The following is a 22,875-nucleotide window of genomic DNA, read 5'->3' as shown; positions in this document are numbered from 1 at the left end:
ATCGATGCGGAAAATTATTATTACCATCGTTATTATTGTTGATATTATTACTAAACGCATTTTGTATAATAGTGTTAAACGAAACATTCTCACCACGCTACTCCCCGTGTTCTCGTTCAGTGATTTATTCTCATGACTCAACTGACGTCGCTAGCGCCACAAAACGACGCTATCTTGATTTATCATTTTAATTAATTTTCCCTCCGTACCTCGTCGTCATCTTTTTTTTCACATCCTCCAATTTATTCGTTACTATATGGAATACGGTCAACGGATCATCAGCAGCGCAACCGCACGATTATCGTTCACGCAAAAAATACTTTTTACGTGGATAAGTGACAGGTTAGATATGTATCGGTTTTGACGACCTTAGACGGAAAGAAAAATATTTTAGATCTTACATCTCATGTGGTAAATGTACGAATAGCACTATTTTGGTGTTAAATTTACATCAATGGTGGCAAGATTTGAAAATCCTATAACAAGAGTTACAGAACCAATAGCAAAAGTTAAGATATTTTTGTATCGATCAACCGCAAGTAGATTGGACCCCAAGCAAATGCATAACAAATGTAAAATCTATGAAACTTTTTTTTTTTTTTTTCTTTTCCGAAAAATTATACCAGTTGTGACCCATATTTGTCAGGTCTAGTCGGATTTTATTCTTACCAGTGACACAGAGGTCCTTTCATCTGCGCAATGACCATTTTCTTTTTTTAACGATGCAGTGTGCCAAACATTGAAAATACCATCCAAACCTTGTCCGATGTCGGATTCTAGTCGCGAGACATGTCGTATACTTTTAACTCTTGACACTCGAGTATCTGTCCCTTGAAACAATTCCGAGAGAAAAGTTACCGAGTCCTTTATCAACTTTCTTCGTTTCAGCCTCAGCGAGTGTTACTTCGCGGGAAAGGGAGCCGCCTTGGTCCTTCCTCCGAACGAGAGGGCGCGACCATCGCGACGGGTGTCTTCGGCGGGATGTGACATTCAGCAGCACCTGCAGTCCATGTTCTACCTCCTCCGACCGGAAGAGACTCTCAAGATGGTGAGTTTGTCAGATAAATATTGTGCGGCTGGGTAATTGTACTCTTAGGAATCCATTAGGCGCATCGCCTCGTTCCAGACGTTCATAATACCCGTCCTAAGTCGTGTCTTTTGAAAAAGTGCCGCATGTCCTGATGCCTGTCCTTTGCAACATCGTGCAATGGGCACAAGGCATGTGTGGGCGAATGGACTGGTGGGTGTTGGGCACACGATACTTGTGTAGTCCAGGAAGTGCCGAGAGTAATGAAATAAACAGCATTACGCTTAAGTTTAGAACGGCAATCATTTTTTTAATCAATGCTACAATTTTTACATCCATTACGAATCCATTCGACCTCATCGCACGGACTCTAATGTCACAATTAGAATACAATGTTTTAATTATTTTTTACCCGACATGGTTTTAATTTGTGGTTGCAGCCTCAGTGCGGATGATTTTGTTCTCTGCACATAAGTTGTAAACAAAATGAAAACAATTGATAAACAGTTGTAAAAGCTATTTATAGCGTTTTAAGATTTAATTCTACCTCTGAAGTATCGATAGATCAATTTTGCGGGATTAGCAGAGAGAGAAAGTTGTTTATAGAACCTCCAGAAAATTGGATTCAACTCTTCAAGGAATCCTACCGTTGGAGTTGCACTTACACACTTGTAAAAAATCATTATTTTGAGATATAGATAAGAGTTCGTGATAATTTTATAACTTACGAGTAACGCGCTGTTGTTGAAATTTGGTAATTTAACTGCGAGTGTTGAGAAACATACGATAAAAAAAATTATTTTTCAAGCTGTATGCAATGTTTGTTTATATTATATTACTCATGCCATAATAGCCCAGATGAGGATAAATCCAACATGCCGGCGTTGGTCGATTTCGGATTAAAAATTACCGAGATATCGTAGTTTTAACTTCACCACTAGTGCAATAAACTGTACGGTTTAGGCGGCTAGTCGCTTTGCTCGCGCTATCGTTTGCTCTAAACTGCGATATCTCGGGACTGGTTTATGTTGCATCGGTCAACGAAGGCTCTTTGGATTCGTCTCATTGTCAGCTACATCATTGGCAACGAACAGTTTTGATATATACCTGAAAAAATCGTTTTTGGTTGTTGCGCTTGCGTCCGGAGAATTGTGGCAGGCGAATTACACTTCTCGAAATAGAAAAATGATGAAATCCGGTTTCAAAAAGTGAAGCTCAAACATCAACATGAGTTCTGTTAAAAGAACATCTCATTATAACAAAAATGTTAAAAACCGCTAATTCAAGTAAAAAAAGAAGTTCGGTTATTAATTACTTAATAAATGTTAGATTGTTGTTCCGTGTTTTCAATTTGAAAACCGTGTTGTGTTTTCAATTTTGAGTGCTAATTTCATTGTTGAATAATTGCCCGAGATGAATTTTTGTCCAAGATCTCTAGTCAAGTACGAAAACTTGGTATGAGAAAACATCCATGGTCATGATTAACAAACTTACGATTCATTGAGAAACTTACCTCAACGTAGTTGTTCAACATTTCAAGTAATCACAAAAGTGATTTTGACGTCAAAAAATTTGAATTCACGTTTCTGAATATTATTATTTTCTTTTTTTTTCACTCTCAGACGATATTCTTTTGATAAAATTCGTGTCAATCAACTCGTGTTACGGCTTATTATTCATTCAATTGCACAGCCCATACGTCATTAAACGAACGTCATCAATACTTGATTCTCTGGCTGCTGTTTGAGGCAGAATTACCCGGGATGCATGTCCAACGCACGCGTTCCAATTACTTGCGCATAAGTTGAGTTGATACTCGATGGGTGGCTCATTGTCGGCTATAACATCGGGAGTCTCTGACACCAGACAGTAAGTCATAAACCGGCTGGCGCCAGCTTCCTCGGCGGTTCAAAATGCAAGAACCACGCTGCCTCGAGAAGGCCCCGTTTACCCAGACGAACCCAGTGGCGACCATTGATCAGGGTAATTGGCGGACGTAGCTACTCAGATTAGGCACAGACGCCTTGGGTCACCGGGTCAGAGGTCACGCGATTCTGACGTCCGCGTAGGCGGCCAAGCGATGCTGAACTTCTTCTCACTTCTTTCCTGCAACGTTCCGAAGAAGATATCGACCTGCGAGTTTCTTGATCGTTGCAAAAAGCTGAGTTCTTATGTCAGAGGTGCGATTCCTCAATTTTATCTTTACGGTCGAGAAGTGTTGTGCTGCCGAGAGAAGACTTAATTGTCAGATACCGATCGGTTTCAATAATTGCCTTATGCCGGATCGTTGAAACTTGGTGAGCATAAAACGGTCAACTTTGACCCATTGACCTGTTCCTTCGTTATTGGAACCCTGCAGCGATTCGTGTTTGTTTGAGTATTCGATCAAGCTTGTATTCTTTCGTACGCTCGATGCAGTTGTGACAATTTCGGGATTGATGTCATCAATAATTACGTAGTTCACTCGACAATTCCTTGCTGTCGATGTAGACACTGACCAGCAGCTGGGCTCAATGGTGAATTAGCGAAAAGGAAGTTGGTAGTGGTGACCTTGAGCCATGGCGTTTGAACAGATTTGATAGATTTTCAGTCAATATTTCAAAACGCGAATTATAAACTCCGTGATATTTTAGAATTGGAGTCCCATTCGTTGCAGGAAACCAAATTGACTTTAGAGGTCTCGTTATGCTTCGTGTGAAACAACCCTGTACGGGTATTTGTGGATTTGCGAAATGTTTGTAAAGCCTAACTCGGATACAACGTTATCTATGCTTCGCAGATACATTTTTTACCTTCAATTCATAGAGGCGAGATTGACGATGACGGAGCCTTTCTCTTCATCCCAATTAATTGCCCCGTTGTGTCAGCAGCTTTGGCTTTTGCTAATCCGATTAGGGAAAGGTGAGACCAACCGCAGCGAAAGATAGAATGGTCAAGTGACATTTTGCAAAAATGTTTCTTTATCTTCGTTTCCTTTTGCACGCACTCTCCAAGGCCTTGCACTTTTCTGCAATTCGTCAAATCATCCGTTCTCCACATTATAAACGCAGGATTAATTGACGAATCTTGGCGGTTTGTTCTTTAATTCGTGCTTACGGAGGACGCAACTTTTACACTTCTGTAAGTAACCGTTGAGCACACGTTACGTACGCTGCGTCAAATCCACCAAGCAGCGTATATCACGTCGTTATCTGATAACGGTTGGAGACTTGAAAGCCCGAGGCACACGCGTTATTGGTGAACATAAAGTACCCGTGCGCACGTGGTAGATACAATCGATTCCGCCTATGATTCGCACACTGGTTCACCTTCGGTTAAACGCGATATATATGTAACTAAGTTGCCTATAACTGCACGTTTAGCTCGTTGACAATTAACGACTTGGGATAACTATGGTTCTTATTTATCCATTTAATATCGTTTTGAGTAAGGATCTCTTTTCGTATACGGATTGTAGATAATTTTCTGTCGAGCATGAACGTTGCTTAGCTTCATCGTAATTTTGCTTTCTTCCGTTCAGAGTTTTCAATCCCTTAGGGGTAGAGAAGCACCGTCAATTGTGGGGGCGGTGTCAAAGTTCCGAATTCGAAAAGTTCCGAAAGCGCAAAGTTCCGAAAGGACAAAATACCGAAAAGACAAAATTCCGAAAGTGCGAAAAGAACAAGGAGTAAAATGAGCCATCATCGTGAGACTGTTTTCGTGCGGACCATTCTGATTTTTGGTTTTTCTGATTTTTTACCCGGACCCGACAAAAATGTAGTAACGACAGATTTTGTGTATGATAAAATTTCCTATAACTTTTATTAGAAAATTTTTCCTGTATAATGCATAAGTTTTTATTTGTAGCGCGTCAAACTTTCTTTAACATGGTTATTGATAAATATATATTTAATGGTTAATGAAACATTAAAAATGGTGTGAACCAAATTTGTAGTACATGAAATTTTCAATAAACTTTCTTTCAAGTTTTTTGCTCTTTTGGAATTTTTGCTTTTCGGAATTTTGCTCTATCGTAACTTTACTTTCCGCAATCTTGCATTTCGGAAATTCGAGCCGTCGGTTTTCCGACCAATCGAAACTTTGATGATTCCTCGAAGTTTTCTTTCTTTACTTTAAGTTTCGTCACGAAAAAATTCGGAATTCCGCGCCTTCGGAACTTTTCAAATTCGGAACTTTGACACCGCCCCCAATTGTGGCCACTGATTCTTTGGTCATCATACTTGTGAAATGTTTTACTCGATTTTGGACCACGAAAAGTTATTTAATCATGGAATCAATCGCTGCAACATACCTCACAGCAAGTCCTCAAGTATTTGAACACGAAATTGTACAATCGAAGCTAATCAGACCATCATTTATGTACAACGTAACGAATCACAGATAATGGATCACATATGGTGCATCTACCTTTGTAGTACAAAGTTTTGCTCTCACTTTTTAGAGCGACGAAAATTTTAAAACCGACGTACGCGTAGCAAAAGGAAAAAAAGAAGCGGGAAAGTTGGGAACGCAACTTTCAGATCAGATCCGTAAATGGCAATTACGGAAATTCTTAGAACCCCGGGAGTGTACATCAGTGCATTAGCTGTTACTCATTAGCATATACACGTGTGTGATTGTGTATCCCTGCCGCTGTTACTGCACAGCGACGATTGTTCGTGAGTTTAGATCCGCCGGTCGTTTCGTTTGTTGGCATACACGCGTGAAGCGGCCAGGTTTTACACACGTGTGTGGAGGTAACATAAGTGCTGCTTTTGCCCACTTACGTATGTATTCCTTGTCGTGTGTCGTTGGCACCCATTGCCGCGGGCATTTGTACCGCACGCGTGAAGAAGTGCCTGTCGATTGTGTTGGTTCAGCACGGCCGCAACGTTTGGCGTGCGGCCAAAACGTACGGGGCTTTGTTTACAGACGTCTCTTAGTTACTTCGTATAATTTCTCACCTCGGTTCGTGTAACAGAACCGCGCTGGCGGCGGCGGTTGCGAGTTAGATGTTGATCGGCTCTGTATACCGAGAGAATTTTTAGTTCCGGTTACCGCTCGGTCCTTGACTATTTTCATTTTTTACCGCAATCGAAAGATATAGTACTAGGTAGAAAATGAAAATTAGTTTTATAGCCGTTACCGGAAAGTCCGTGTATCCGTTGCTATTCTTTCTCATTGCGATCACTGTTGCTAGATTTTCTTCCAACTTTTGCGAAAATTTAACGCTCGTGCAACGATGAATTGACGTTAAAGCCTTGTTTAACTAAAAAAGTAGAGTAAATCGAAGAAACCGATTTCGCGTTGCAATTACCAAAAACGGATCGACGATAGCGCAAAATGGTTAGGCGTACCTCGTTTTTCCTAATTCCAACAATATTCAAACAGTTTTTTTTAACGATGCCTGTTTCGCATAATTTTTCTCAGTGTAGAGATTTTAAAACTAAGTTGGGCGTACAGACTGAAAAAATTGTTCTAAAGATGAAGCATGGAAAAAGTTTGGGAAACAAAAATTCAAAAACTTTGACTTTTTAAATATCGAAGTCAGTGTGTCTCAAACGCAAAAAAAGGACTCAAAAGCCCCATGCTATACGCAATTCTAAACAAAAACACTCCCATACATTTTCATTTAACGCAGGAATAAAGAAATGGCATGAATTCTACGAATTTATTATTGCAATTTCGTAGAATCCGTGACATTTCTTTATTTCTACCTCAAATAAAAATGCATTGGAGTGTTTTTTTTCAGAATTGTGTATAGAATGCTTTTTTTTTGCGTTTAAGATACGTGGACTTGTATTTTTAGATGTATACGTCAACGTCGAATTTAATTTTAACAATGTAGAAAAACATTTGGAACATACAAATTAAATATATTAATAAAATTATTATTATATATGATTTTAAAAAAATTATACTTTAGTTTAATTATCGTGAATTATATTCCATTTGATCAGTGAGTGTATTCTTGGCAAATCGGTTGGGATGATTTTTTTTTTCTTAGTTCATCGGTGAATCGGAAAATTGTTTCATCTAAAATCATCACAGTTTATAATTAATGAAATTGTGCTTTTATTAAAAAAAAAAATACTTCAATATGTTATCAAAACTTTTAATATTCTACAATTTGCGGAGAATCGATTCAAAAACAGAATGATTAATAATTAGATTCGAATCGGACGCACGCTACGATATTTTGGCATTACAAACCAAGAAACGATAATCCAATTTCCTTGTATTGGTTATAACTCGATTTTGTTTATTCAAATTTTTGTTTATTCAACTCAATCCGATCGAATTACAATTTTTATGCGTAGACTTCTCTCTTATTTGATTGTGAACTTGACGAACCGTTGTGAAAAATATAAAGCTAACGTGAGCTTACAGAAATGACTATTCTTATTGATAGTAGCAGCTACTTGACTCACGCGGATAACATTGCGTTACAGTTGGCGGTGTCGTTTATACTTCTGTTTCTGTGTATAATATTAGTACCGACATGTTTTTCCGACTTTTTATCGGCAACCCGAACCTGTTTCTTGAACCGTGGTTGCCCCTCGTCCGATAGCCCAGATTCGAGAGAGAACTGGTTGCGGTGTAATCGGTACCGAAATTAGCTCACCCCCTACACTGAGAAAAATTTTTAGTTCCGGTTACCGCTGAGTCTTTAACTATTTTCATTTTTCACCACAATCGAAAAATATAGTTCTAGGTACAGAACGGAAATTAGTTTTGTAGTTGTTGCGAGAAATTCTAGCATCCGTTGCTATACTTTCTCATTACGATCACTGTTACTATATTTTCTTGTTACTGTTGCGAAAATTTAACGCTTGTGCAACGTTATAATGTGCATAAATTGACGTTAAAGCCTTGTTTAACTAAAAAATTAGAGTAAACCTCAGAAACTAATTTCGCGTTGCAATTGCCAAAAATGGATCGACGATAGCGCAAAATGGTTAGGCGTACCTCGTTTTTCCTAATTCCAACAATATTCAAACAGTTTTTTTTTAACGATACCTGTTTCACTGAATTTTTCTAGTTACTGTAACAAATGAAAGTGTTCTCAGTGTATCATTCGTCTTACGAATCATAGGTAGCTACTTTGCGGGATCCACTCGAGACAAAGTTTTCCTCTGCTGCAGCGGCGGTTCGTTTTTGGGTCAATTGCCTTCTCTCAAAGGTACTCGATTCTAAATTAAAATTCGGGATGATACCGCTCTGACGCAGTAACCAAAACCAAACAACTCTTTGAACAACTGCGCAGTTTCTAGCGATATATTATTATTTTCTCAATACAACGCGGCGAACAAGCCAAGTTTTTTCATGTATAAATATGCCAAAAACCTTGTAATCGATGCCTCGTGCGTGCATAACGAACGCGGTTGGATTTAAATCGAACCTTGAACCACGCTTGGCACCCGAACTCTAATTATCAAACGCGTTAATTATCCTTTAGCGTCTCGTTATTGAACGCGTTTGTGAGGCACGGTGATAACGAAGTAGACTGCATGACGTCTGTATGCCGACAGATATACAACGACATACTTTCTTACGCATGTGCGTGAATACGAAATGGAAAAAACAGCTGTGAATGACGTTCATTTAGTCCGATGTATAAACTGTAATGCAAGAACTAGAATTGACGTAAAATTTAAATTCAAACGTATCATATATCATCGTGACGGTAGTTATTTTTTCCGTCCAAAAATAGTCGTATTGTCAAATGGAAAACTTCATCCGCGGATTTTTACCTAATCAACTCGCATATTGATTAGATCGAAGCAATGATACATGCACAAAATCCAGGAAGTGTCATGGCACGTCATGACAATCGAACAGCTTATTGTACGTACTTGCAATCTTGAGATTATTCTGCCGCTTCGCAGGCATCATAAATCCTCCGGTTCAATTAAACCGTGTAAATTTTTTTCTATGAAATACAAATCATAGGGTTGAAACCTAAACTGAAATGTTTCCTTCCAGTTATTAGCACGTACATGACGGTGGTTTTAAATTTTAAGAGCTTTATATTCGTTTTATCATTATTTCGATTATCAAAATTTAGATTATCTGTGTCCAATTCGTTTCACGCTAATGCTTCGACTCTCTGTACGAAAGTTTTTATGCCGAATCACGGTGTATTTAATCATCTAAATCAGGATTAACGCAGCGTAATTCATACGACTATATGACTTACTTTCAGAGCAATAGATATTTAATAATAATGCTAGATTTATTTTCGTTCCTTTTTACGCGGTATACGTAATCGCCGTGAGAACATTTACCGACCATTCGACGTGATGATTATAGGTTGTAAAACCTTCCATGTATAAACACAGTTGTTTTATGAAGTAAAAGAAAAAAAAAAGCAGAATGAACCAAAAAATTTTCATACATTATCTCTATACGCGTATTCCACACTAGGTTTAATGATATGATAAACTTTGGCATGTATTATCGCACGAACGTGAGAATTTTCTTTGGCTATGCCGCATGTATGTTTAATACACTCCACGCGCACAGTTAAAGTCTGTATTAATACACGCGGTAAATAAGCGGGACGCCAATAGAGTAGTGTGATTACACGACTGAGTGAGGATATGAGAAGGAGACACAGTTTCTTCGTTCGTTGGTAAATCGTCGAGTAATTTCCTCGCTTGCTCGTCCATAAATTTGTAAGGAAATTATAATGGCTGTACACAAAATTGCACGTAATTACCTATATAACTTGCTTTAAATGTGTACAACAACAACAACAACAACAATAATAATAGTAATAATAGTAATAATAATAATAATAATAATAATAATACAATACAATAAGAATTTTATGGAAGAAGAAACATGTGAGAGAAGGGATGTTAATATCGGATAACCGATTTGTCGCGTTTGATTTTCCCGCCATCTATTGCCAAGAGTAATAAGTAATCGGTTGTACGCCCTCGCGATTTTCACTTGTCCCATTGCTCCGTGGTCTGAGAATATTATAGTTATAAGTAACATATGTATAACACAAACCGTCACGTAAGCCGTTACGATGTCGGAGTAGGCTCGTCTTGTTGAATCACGTGTGTACGAACGATACGCATTAATGCCACTTGATCGTCGTAAGATGGCGGTAATTGGAACGAACACTTTCATTAGCGATAAAGTCGGCAGAGAAATCAACGCGACGTCGGAGGATATAATACACGCGTTACTACGGTTGTTGAATAGTACGAATCGAATGATTCGGAGAGATGAAATTATCCCGTTGTTCGTTTTCTTGATTGAAAATTTTTTACAATTTAATCAAATCTGGTCAAGATTCTCGCAGTTCTTTTGTCTGCTTTTAACATTTTTTTTTGTTATTTGAGCAGAATCGCGAGCTTATCACTTACAATTACGGTAATATGAAAATTCATGTGAATTGATAGTGCGGGTGATGATACCTTGCATCGTCAGAAGTTTAAATGCTCTTTGTGAATTAACGTACATTATATACTTTTCATTCATTTTTCTTCATGGCCAGAGAAATTCTTGGTTCCGTTTCGGATAGATATGATTTTACGATTGGAAATGGGTAAGTAAATAAGTTTTTCATCGGTATTTATATTAAAAAAAAAAAAAAGAAAAAAAAAGAAAAGAAAACGGTTCTCATATCGGAGCTATTCGAATTGTGGCGGGCTTTCGGCGTGAAGTAACGCCAGTGTTGTTTCCATGACGCCACCGCCAGATGGCGCATCTGCACCGCCCTGAAATAACCTGCACTTGGAAAAATTGGCATTAGGCAGTTAATTTTTTCATGTAAAATTTCACAGCGACCCTTCACCAAGTGAAGTAAACGTACACGTACGCTTCCGGACGCAGATATCGTACCAACTTTAATCCTGTTGTGAATTTAATTACACGCGTAAGCGCATGATGTTTTCACAAAAAAACACGCGGAATTATTAACCGTTCAGACGAGGACTGCGGCGTACTGCAGACGGGTCGAGAGTAACAAAGCACCGGAAAGAGACAGCGGGACGTTTAACGGACGCATAGAATGAGGTCACTGACATGTCTTTTCGCTGCGAATAAGGAAATTTCCAAAAATTTGTCAGATTAACGAAACCGCGGATTGGATGGGTTTAATTTGGGTTAGGTTTACCGTTTACGGTCACCGTACCATATTTCGATGACCCGTATTAAAATTCACTTAACTTTAGAGAGATTGATTGTAAAATACCCTACTCTGGCCTCACGATTATACACTAAGTAACTCTTCGGATACCAATGATAAAACGGTTAACCCCGGTGTATAAGCATACATGCATACATGTTCTGTAGAAGATAATCGTTTTACTATCCGGGTCCGTAGAGTTCCTTGGATTGTAATTTTTAGGTCACAGTTAGGACTTTTGTAATCAATCGCTCTGAAGTTGAGTAAATTTTATTGGGGGCCATAGATTTGACCACCTTTTCAAAACCCTTCACAGGTACATCAATTTGACTTTCAATCTCTCGGATCACTCTTGATTAGGAATGTAGTGTTTACTTCGATCAAATCACATCTGTACCATTTTTGGGCATAAGCTTGGATCGCATGTAACAAATATGGCGACAATAGGATAAAACGTTGTAAGGTGATCGGAACCGGTACATCTACTCGTAATTTCTCTCGCCTCGTTTACCACTGCGTTTAATGACTTGCGAAAACATCTCTTTCTCTTTATTCTATTCAGTCGCAATTAGTCGCAATAAAAGCCCGGCACTCTGGGACCATCCGTATTTCAATTGCAAATCCATCGCACTCGACTTGACACCTAAGAGTCGTTGTTAAGATTAACGAGGGAGAGACTCGAATCGAGGACGGTAGGCGCCAGCCAGGGCTGACAATGCAACGGGTAACACCTACGTGGGTTTTGACCCTCTCTACCTTCGTTTATCGATTGCATTGCAAAACGACTCTAAACGTACAGCAGCACCAGGAGCAGCAGCATTCGCCACCGTTGCAGTTTGTGTATTTCACTTATAGATATACCCACTGGCTTCTATTCCTGTACAGGGTGTTCGGTCGGCGTTGAATTCTGACACAAAAGAAGAAGGACTTCGAAGAGGGAAAAAGAAGGAATTACCGCCGAATTTTGAATTGTAAATTGGGTTGATTAATTGCGTATCTCAGATTTTGAATCGTCATTTTTCGTCTAGTTTATTTTTGCAAATTGACGTTAAACGTCAAGTTTCGTCAATTTTTAGCCACAGTTTTCAAAGGCTATTTATTCGTTTCCATTTTCCACTCAATCGACTCATAGTTTTGTTGAATTTGTAAAAAAGTATCGGAACTGTCAATAAAAAAACAAAAAAGCAAGCTGAATATATAAAATCTATAATCGATCAAGTTTCTATTCTTCTTTGCATGAGAAATATTTGAATCGCATGAAGTTGAGAGACAAAATCATATTATCGAATAATTTTAGACTTGACAAATTTCATGTACTGTCGCATCACTTGTAAATGCCAAAACTTTGAAGTTATTCTAAACTTTTCTAGAGAAAACTTTGATTTTGCGAACGACTTGCTGCAATAGGGCAAATTTTTTTCTCTCTGCACATTTTTTACAGATTTTTATTTGTCGATCAGTCAATTCGAGTTGTGGTAAAATCGTGGCATTCCTGATCAAGAACGAACTGTCCACTCCGTATATAAATCGTCTACTACACACGCCAGTAGTCGACTACGGGTCGTTGCTTATCTTCTAGAGCCCATTTGTCACCGATAAAAATTTGCATTCATAGAATGAAACCTGCAGAGTGTTTATTGTATCGTATTGCGTGTGATTATAATCGAAAGTTATTCCTATATCCCTCTGCCTATTCTCGTCCTCTTTTTTCACTTCACTTTGCGCTCTTATCCATTTTTGCTGCCGTGAAAGGAACGTAGGTATAATATGCACTTTGTATCATCCACCTCGATGCTCGGTTCTTTCTGTAGGTAGGTCAGTGAAACAAGGACGTTGTCAGTGGTACCTCGATTCATCGTTTTAATTTTTACCACACCGAGAGAAATTTCTTACCACAATCGAAAAGTATAGTTGTAGGTAGAAAATGAAAATTAGTTTTCTAGCTGTTACCGGAAAGTCTGGTATCCGTTACTATTCTTTCTCGTTACGTTTCACTTTACTCCCATCTTTTCATTATTTATCACAAATTGCAAACTGCGACGAGTTCGTATGCATCGGGATTCAACTTGTTATACAAGAGAGAATGCGTGTAACCCAGCTCGTGTGTTTCTAGACAACTCTTCGACTCTTCTACATGTAGCGAGGTTATTTAGTATGCGGATGACGCCTCGTGCTTCGTGCTAGCGTAACATGTAACTGCAATCATTGCCGATCTCCGGCTCGACGGTAATACATGATTCCATTTCTAATTATCTCGATCCCGCGAAACGTGTTCTCGCGCGGTTGCCGCTGGTCATTTAATGTCAGAGTGTTCAGTCGGGTCCGAATAATTGCTCACGATTCAATATCGCTCCCTCCGGCGGAAGCTGACCTCGCGATAAATTGGCGATTAACGGAAAAATACGCCTGGACCTCATCCAGGTTTTTGATTCTCTCTTTCTCATTCCCAACTTTTTATATTTCTGGAAAGGAACACGCTTACACTCCGTTTCGAACGAATTATTATTCCCCAGGTCGATACGACGTCGAGAGCGGAATTCTCTCGGGTGGAATCGGGCGACATTCGGAATTCCCTACAGATGGTTCGAACGTCCTCGACCGCAGGGGATGAAGAGATTAATCTCGTTCAGAGAGATCCTCTGTCGGGCCAAGGCTTCGCAGCCTCTATACCTACAAGCCACTCTGACGTCGTCAGTCCATTAAAATCCAGGTCAGGGTGCAGCTCTGCTTCTGGAGCACACACGTAATAAATGTTAATCTCGAACTCCTTTCTGGCGCAAGTTTTTATTTTCTTTCTTTCCTTTTTTTTCTCCCTTTTCTACCACCAAGCTTATTGCGTCATATCCTCAATTTAAACGAGAGAAACGTTTACACGAGATTGATACTAAAATTGTCGGTTGCCAGGAAAGATATTGGATGGTTTATATTTCGTTTGTGTTCCAGTTCAGGAGAGAAATAAGCGAAGCCACTTTTTGATTCGAGTGTCAAAGTCATCGGGGGTTTTTATCTCAAATAAAGTTAGAACGCTTAGGTTCAAACGTTAGCTCCTGATATCCATATGACGTTCATATTGATCTTGAAATCTGTAAATATACAAGAAATTTGGGGTCAGCTTTGGATCTCATTTCAAGCATATTATAATTCTACGTTTTTACTGAACTACGAAGTTGAACTTGAAGAACCTGCGTTTCACTAACGTTTAGGCTGCCACGTGAGCTCGAACTGCATAACCATGCATCATGAAATTGACTTGTATCTACATCAGCTACCGTCTTACCTATGATAGGGGGGGACCTGACTGATCCCGGCACTTTCACTCTGCTCGTACCTCGTCTGACCATCAGATTTGTCCATCCGAATAGGACAAACGAACAACAAACGACACTCTTATGCTCGGCTGTTAAAACGATCGGACAGCTTTTACGAGCGAACACCTCCTTATGCCTCTCTTTTTAGATATTCTCTTTCTTTCACAATCTCGTACGGGTTGTGTCCTACTTGTGAATCTGACGAAGATCAAGGTGACGTATATACGTGCGTGTAACGAGGGCGCAAGGAGCACTGGGTGTAATAATCATAATAATAGTCATAATTTCGGCACGAGTCACGCAATGAATTTTATCACCGTCAGCACGTATCGTTGTTTCTTGACTTTTGAGAACCAGTTTTCGACGGAGGTATTTATAAGTATGCGGATTTTTAATTCAATTCGATTAATCGAACGTGGACAAAGTTGGTGCAGGCATGTGCAGGGACCAAAGTTCTTCAAGCTTTCCGAAAAATCTTTGAAGCCTTCGTCATTTTTGATTTTAAGATCATTCGTTATAAGATTGTAAAAAAATGACGGTTTGGACTTCTATAGAATTTAGTTTCGTTTCAATCCAATAATTAAAATTTTCAACTTACCACAAAGAATGTTCCATAGTAGTATCAACCGGTCAATTTTAACACCGCCAGTTTTTACAATGTTGGTCAAATTAGCAAATTTGATAGTTCTTCAGTTTTCACTTCACTATAAGTGTCGAGACGTTTTATCGACTGTCACATTAGACTCGACACTATCCGTATTAAGTTTTATTGACGAATCTCGATTGCTTACATTTCCGATAATCCGACCAGTCAGAAATCCATCCGATAATGGTGTACATAGTCGGAACGCGAGGATGAACCGAAGCCGAAGATTATAAACTTTTTCCTCTTTCCCTCCATCAGCGAACTTCGGGCGCGGTCAACCCGAACACCCAGTATTTGTACCTATGGTTTATACTATTGGCTACTTATTTTATTCACCGTGATGCAAAGAACTAGATCTTACCGCTTGCGCGAGTTCTCGGCTTCGTAGACCGGAAGCCCCTTGGGGCGCGTTTCGACGACCTCTTTCCTTCGTGACTGAGACCCACGCGTGGGTTCCGCTACAGGCCGCCTTCTTGGGTCTCGTCTCGGACCGCAACCTACTTTGCAATTTGCCATCAGCACTTCCAGTTGCCGTCTCGTCGGTCCTTTCTGCCAGTAGATGCGGTTACACAAGTCCTTAAAGTGTCCAAAAATTCCTAGATTTCCTGAAATTGTGTATTGCTTTTTGTTTTGTTTTTTTTTTTTTAAATTTTCTATTCATTTTTTAAACACCATTAAACGCAATTGAAAATGAAGTTTTGGTTTTGGAAGGTGAGATATCGATGGTACCGTTCAAATCAAACTGTCGGGAATCGTGTTCTTGTTTTCATGATTTTGGTAAACACTAGAAGTGATTTTGCTAACGCTGTATGATAATCGTATGGAATCAAAATATCACATTTCGTCGAATGCTAGAGAAAATTGCTTGTTGGAGGAATTTCTTCACGGTGAAAACTCGGCAAAGTTATTGATTCAATTCTCAAGGATATCGAAGCAGAATTTTGCAATCTTTTATAAATTACATATGGTACACGTGACGAAAAAGATTCGAAACTTTCTTCAGGACTTTTCTATGCCCTCGTACTCGTCCTGCAATAAAGTAAGACGTAGGATTACGACGTCGATAAATACAGGATCTATTTTTATTCGGAAGTTTATCATGGGGCGCAAAGCTCAACCTCTCGTAAAATACGAACCCGTTCCTTTTGAAATACAGCCTTTGAAATCTCGCATCGTAAAGTTCGAAGCAAGATAGGTAAATGTATAACCTAATCGATATGCATTGTTAAACTTTTGCATCTTTTTTTCCTATCCGCTGCTCATTCTTCTCGTCGAGTAATCGATCACCTTTCGTAAATAAAAAAGTAGAACCACGAGCAAGTAAAAGAAAAATGTAAAGTATCTGGCAACAAATAGTTCCGGTTCTCACGTTTTTCCAAGTATGGAATCATTTTTCAACAATCTCGTTCGTTTAACCGTTTTCGAGAAGACAATCAAGAATAATCCAAAAGTGGTATTGGCACAAAATACGCTTTGTATTCCAGTGTAAATACAACGCCAAGACGTACATTATGTCATTTACGTGTAGACGTGGCCGTAAAAGGTCCGATGTTAACATCTGGACGGAAAGAGGTGTGTGTTTAACGTATACTTGCATAGCCGATAATTATTCACTGAGAAAAAGAGATTGATGACTTGAATTTATTCCTTTCGTGGAAGGAGATGATACGGGCTGGTCTTCGCGTTTCGACTCGTCACGTAACACATTAACAATCGTACGTTGAGTCATTCCTTAGCACTCGAATAGTTCTTCAGTCAGATGCTTCACACCGACTTCCTGGATCTCGGGGCAACGCGTCTAGTTTATTCATCGGACGATATGCTCACCGGAGTAATTCGGAGATGCAAAAAGTGGGTCGAATTAAACGCGAACTCTGGCTTTGTACAACGTTGGTACCTACATTTAATACCCACCTGACTCACTCCGAAGTCGCTTTAAGTCCTCCTGCGAATAATTCACACGCGCTTTCGAGTCAACTTTTAAGGTCACCTCGGGCCGAGCGTGTAATACGTGAGGATCAGACGACAACCCGGAAAGAGTTCAATTCATTCCCTGAAGCTTTGAACTTCGTGAGCGCGGAGTTTTTCCGGGTCGCTGTTAACCAAGTTGAATTCACATAGTGAAGGAATTAATATAATATTATTTCTGCTCCCTGTTACAGTAGAACATCTGTTCTTGAAACTTGTAAAGTATCGATCGAGATCGGTATAACATCGGCAATCATTTAATACCTACTAAGACACCTCGTCAATATCGTTGTTTCAATTGTATTCCTGTCTTCTTAACTTTCATTGTCAGCGTGCCTATTCTTGCTAAGATTTATTATTTTATAATTTTTTGTCCCATCGTCTTTCGTAATCCGGGAATATTACGACGGTCGAACTTTGAACTTGGTAAAAAAGAAATTTAGTACCGCGAGTGAAGGATGGGAGCAACATTTGCGGAGAGACGAGGTCACGTTGAGTTACCGGTTGACGGCGAATATCGTGCGAAGAATTGCCAGCCAAGTGACATACGGTCGACACCGTACCCAGATGATCCGAGATATTGTCGTCTTTTATCCTCCGGGCGTGCGGGAGGATATTGGCAATTATATCGCCTCCGCCTATTCACGCACTCGCGGGATTTACTGCGAGAGATGATAAAGGTCAAAAAAAAAAAAAAGAAAAGGGTAAAACACACCTTCCCGAGGAGCAATTTCTTCTCGTCAGTAGTAACTCCGAGCCGACGACGAGGACCCGGTTCGCCCACGGAAAGGAAAAACCCTTCCTTGGCTGCAGCAAGATATCTGCGCACACGGTTTTAATCCGGCACGGTATTTACCGCGGTTTAGAGCAAGAGAGAGAGAGAGAGAGAGAGAGAGAGAGAAACTTCTACTGAGATTGTAACGACGACGCTGACGAAACGGGAATGTTAATGGAAATTCTGAGATAATACTACGGTAATTAGTTGATTTATGGGACATCTTGCTCGTGTCGACTGCGCACCTCGTCCTTACCGTCATCGTTTCGGTTTTACCGCTTCGATTCAGAGCCACCCAAGTGATTTTAAATTTTTTCTTCGTTTTTCGTAGTCGCGGCTGATTTTATTTGGTTTATCCCGATGATCAGTTGATCAGCACGATATCCGATTATCAAATTGCAGAGCTTAGTCATCGCGAGGATGCGCGCGACGCGTTGGATGTTTCGCATATCGTGCACTTTTCACTCGTATTACATTCGCATACAATACTAATTACGTCAGGTAGAAATATTAACGAGCCTGAGACGTTGGGTAATTACCGCGGTAAATGTGGTTACGTGATTTTTTTTTATATAACCGTATATATTCCGCGCAAACGATTAAGATAAGGTTATTGAAATTGGTTTCAAGTTCACTTTCCATACCGAGAAAGACGTTAAGTGACATATCGAAGCGAGATTCGAAATTACGTGTTCCGGGTCGATCGGACGTTGAAATAGCGGTTTCGGTTTCATAATAAATTCTCGATTGAAAGAAATTAATTCGTTTAACGACGATCGTGAGTCGAGGTAGTAAATATTTTCTACAGGTAAACGAGGATAATTCATAAGCTGTAATCAGGTTACAAATTGAAAATCGAAACTTTGTGTATCGATGTAATAATTACACGGTAGTCGCGTTATTTTTAATTTATTAGTAATATTTGAATCGTTAGGATTTCTACACTTATTTTTTTAACTACTGAAATTAACAAGTTCTAAATTATATGGACACATTTTTTTTTTTTTAATCATGTTTTACTTCTGACTTAACCTTATTAACAGCGACGAGTTCGTTGCTCCGAAGAGTTACGGAATCGCGATTGTGAATTTAGGAGGGAAAATAAGCCTGCTAGGAAGGATTTTCACTTTCGGCGTGAATTACGTGCGTTACGAATAATTTATGAACTTTCGATCGCTTCGCTGTCCACTGTGGCATACATAAGGCAGGTGGCTCGACTAGAGGTTTGTAAAACCTTCGCAACTTAGTCACAGCCTTCGGCGACAGAATAATCGAAGCGTATAAGATTCGAGAGTAGAAACCAATAAATCAATAAATAAATTGTTAGCTGCTACTAAGGTTGCGTGGGAAGTATTAACGCAACGTTAAAAATTTGCCTGAAAATCGAATTTCAGCTTGCGGATAATTCAATATTTCAGGAAAATGTAAATCGATGAAAATCCAGCCATCCATCCGTTATATTAAAAAATATTTGCGAAACTTCCGCAATAGAGATGAAGGGTCGATACACGAATATGCATATGGAAGTAGAAATGTTTTGTCAACCTGGTGAAACGAATTACTTCACGAACTTTAAGATTAACTCGACTTTCAAGTCACTTTTCAGCAGTATTTATATTACTAAGAAGGTCAGAGTTGGAAACGATTAGTAAAGTCCGAGACTACCAGGGATATCCATCGCAGTTGTCATTCGACATATTTCAGAAAAATGAAGTGACGTTCGAACGTGTGGAGACTCGATAATTGCCGAAAAGAAAGCTGTGGACGGCCAATGAACACAAAGAGAAAAAAAAATAAGGGAGAACAGTGTTCACCACAGTGGAATAAATTGCAATGAGGGTAAGGTCTGCACACCTTCGAACGTGTCATACTCTACGGTGCACTCGAGCCGTGGTTCGTTGCGCGCAGTCTGGAGTTAATTCGACGAGGCGAATGATTCGGGACATTAACCCCAGGAAAGTGTCAAATGCAGGGCTGCCAGAGCTCGAGTACGCCCGACCCCTAAATTTCTGAATTTCTCACAGCTCGTTGAGCCACCGCTGTAAGGTTATATACCAGACCGGTTTTCACTGTGGGAAAGGTGATGCGACTATCCGTAGAAATATAATTTCAACGCTGTAATCGACACTCGTGTTGAAGATTCGAGCGATGCTTTAGTATTTGACGTAAACCTCTCGGTACCCAATCGTTCCCAGAATGGACTGGCTGATGGCTCAGAGTATTCGAAATACCGATAGCGACGAATGAAGTTGAAATGCGGATGAATAAGTCGAGGACTGACCTTTCTATGCAGTCGGATTGTACCATTGTTGTAATCTCTGTTTAATGCAGAGCAGGGAATAAAGACGTTGAGTCTTCGTACAAGGAAGTCTATGAGCAACGGTTGAAGTGGGCCATACCCAGCCTTGTGGCACTGTGCCTCGTGTAATTAACACCGCGTGGATTAATTACGAGGAGTCAAAATGTCGCGGGACTCGTTTTGGATTTCACCGCGACACCCGATAAAGTTGCTCCACTTTCAAGGCCCTCGCTGTACACGATATTAATAGCTGGCCTGAGTAGCTTGCGCTACCGGTACAGTGCACCTAATCAGTCTCGGCCGTTGGTGAAAGAAGCATTTTCGTTGTACGATTGGTTCTTAACCTATAACTTGAGTTTGGAATAAGCCTTCGAAATCGGAAACTCAGAGATAAATATGATAAATCGTACCAAATTTTGGGTGAGAAAAGCAATGGCTTGAAATTTAGAATATACGCAATCATGGTGTCTCAAGTTCTGAAAGTAACCGAGACGTCTGAATTAATGAACAGCGAGTAAGGAACTTTGTAACTTGTAAAGGAACAACTGTCCGTTTGTTTTACTCCAACGGCAATTAAACTGACTAACAATTTCGACCAAATGTGTTCGATCGTCAGACATTTGATCTGCCGTGAACTCTGTTTCACGTTGTACAATTTGCTCGAGATAACCAAATTCGGATTGTTAGCGTTACTTCTTGGTGCAGTTGCATGTTTTCTTTTGTTAGATATTCTTTACTTCGCATGTTCGACAGTTCGTTGTGCGATGCTTGGAAACCATCGATCGAACGTTCCTAGAGCTCGAGTTGTCTCATGCCGCTCCAATTTCGTAGGAGTCTTACGTGTACGGCTTACCGCAGTATCCGCTGAGAATCCCAGCTAGTTTAAACCCGGCTGTAGTAGAACAAAGAACCGTAGAAACTCTGGGCTTAGCGTTTCGCTGTGTGAAAACTTTTCCGATCCATCCATAACGTCAAGCAACTAAGCTCAGAGCTCAGTTCCATGAGAATGGATATCCATCCCGTTGCATCGTTACACAAGGTGCGATCGCGTCACGAGCCCAATTGGATAACTGCGACCGGGACTGATTCTCCTAAATTGGTTTCAGTGAGAATCGGTCCCCAAGGTCAAAGGGGGGAACCCAAGCCGTCTTGATGGTCGTATAATAGCGTAGCTATTTTCCGTACATTAGGACGGGTGTAAAGACTGGTTTAGCGTTGGAAAGTACAATTCGAAGGAAGGAAGTAGAATCGTACCCACGATACTTGACGTTCGAAATTGTGATATTATGAAGCGTTTATCCGATAGCTCTTCCAATGCGGCTCCGCTGATCCGGGGTAGGGTCGACATCTGTAAAAGCGTATCTTTCATGTTTTAGTTTATCAAGTTATGGCACCAAGATATTACAAATTTCCACTATATCTAAAGTGTCATTCCGGATCAGCAATCCTTCGACGGATTCGTCCGACTGTTGCATTCGTAGTGTAGAGCACTTATCAGCCCGAGACTCACGGTCAACCGATTAGATTTTTTTCACCAGTGGAGATATCAGTTAACTGGGAAGCTTCGAGGAAGCAAGTTTGACAAATGCGAAGTCGCGGCGGTACATCAAGCAGTGATCGCTTCCCCGTACTTTCTAAAGGTGTCGAACAGCGAAGTTGTATTTCTAATATTAAAAACTCATTATTCGAAACGTGCAGTTTGTAGGTGTGTCTGTGTGTGTTTGTGGATAAAAATGGAGTACGGTAACGAGACGGTGACGCTTTTTATGGAAAATCAAGACACTCGACGGTTATCATCCAATTGCTGAACACTGACAGTGAGCTGTTAGCGAGCTTAAGCGAATGATTGCAGGCCTACTCTAATAAACAGTTGGATGCCTTACTATTCAAACTGTTCAGCAAGCGTGTCGTGTTTGAACGAAGTGATAACTCAACGAAAGCCTTGGGAAGTTCCAGGTACACGGAGAGGCGAGGCGTTCTGAGTTGGTCAACTCCCAGCTAATGTTGGGCTTCACTATAAAACAGAGTCTATACTGAAAACCGAGTATAACGATGCTAACGAACCCTCGCGTCAAGACAAAAAGGGGCTCCGTGATGTGCGGTGGGAGCAAAAACTTTAGCTACAAGGTACTATTTATTATCAACACTTTTCTCCTGCAAAGTGGTTTTTCTTTTCTTTTTTTTTTTCAAACCTTCTCGTTACAAATCGCATTATCTTATTCTTAGATATGGCTTACACTTTCCGCGGGGCATTTTTGCTGGTAGAATTTTCTTATTTTTATACTCGAGTCTTCGACTGCCAATTATGATCTCTTCCTGTCCGATGTATCATACGAATATACACGTGTTTATGACCCATGCGACACACTCCCAGTACACTAATTGCCTAAAGCTAAATGCTCTTGGATCTTCAACTATTTTCCATAGCCCATTCACGATGATAAGTTGTTAACTTGGAATCAGTGTTTACTCGAGTGTCGAGTTACGGCTAACCTCAAATTGCTTACAATGATTGCAAATCACTTTGAATGAATTTAAACGAGTTCGAACAATCTTCTAGTTTCAGTTACACCGATTTCAGTTTACTATGGATATTATTCTCCGCTCGAATGGTTTTTTTTTAAATCGCTGACGAGGGTCGAGAATAAAACAGTGTTTGATAGGCTTTTAACAACTTCAAGTGGCACGATGAATTCCGTGCGAATTACTTTGAACTGATACCCACG

The 22,875-nt window shown here is 39.9% G+C and overlaps 1 protein-coding gene across 8 annotated transcripts in view; it reads left to right on the top strand.

Moving 5' to 3' along the window:
- The window catches only part of ssh (Protein phosphatase Slingshot), a 171,612-nt gene that overhangs the window by 117,316 nt on the left and 31,421 nt on the right, over positions 1–22,875 (top strand). For 7 of the 8 annotated variants that reach the window (XM_046626765.2, XM_046626764.2, XM_046626762.2 and 4 more), the window contains one exon: positions 889–1,048. In XM_046626765.2, coding sequence (XP_046482721.1) covers positions 889–1,048 — 160 coding nt within the window. Of the gene's footprint in view, positions 1–888; positions 1,049–22,020; positions 22,277–22,875 lie in introns of those variants that run through there. The other variant, XM_046626768.2, reaches the window with a different exon arrangement.

Source organism: Neodiprion pinetum, chromosome 5, assembly GCF_021155775.2.
Source record: "Neodiprion pinetum isolate iyNeoPine1 chromosome 5, iyNeoPine1.2, whole genome shotgun sequence".
Classification (NCBI taxonomy): Eukaryota; Metazoa; Arthropoda; class Insecta; order Hymenoptera; family Diprionidae; genus Neodiprion; species Neodiprion pinetum.
This window is presented reverse-complemented; position numbering and strand designations above follow the sequence as displayed.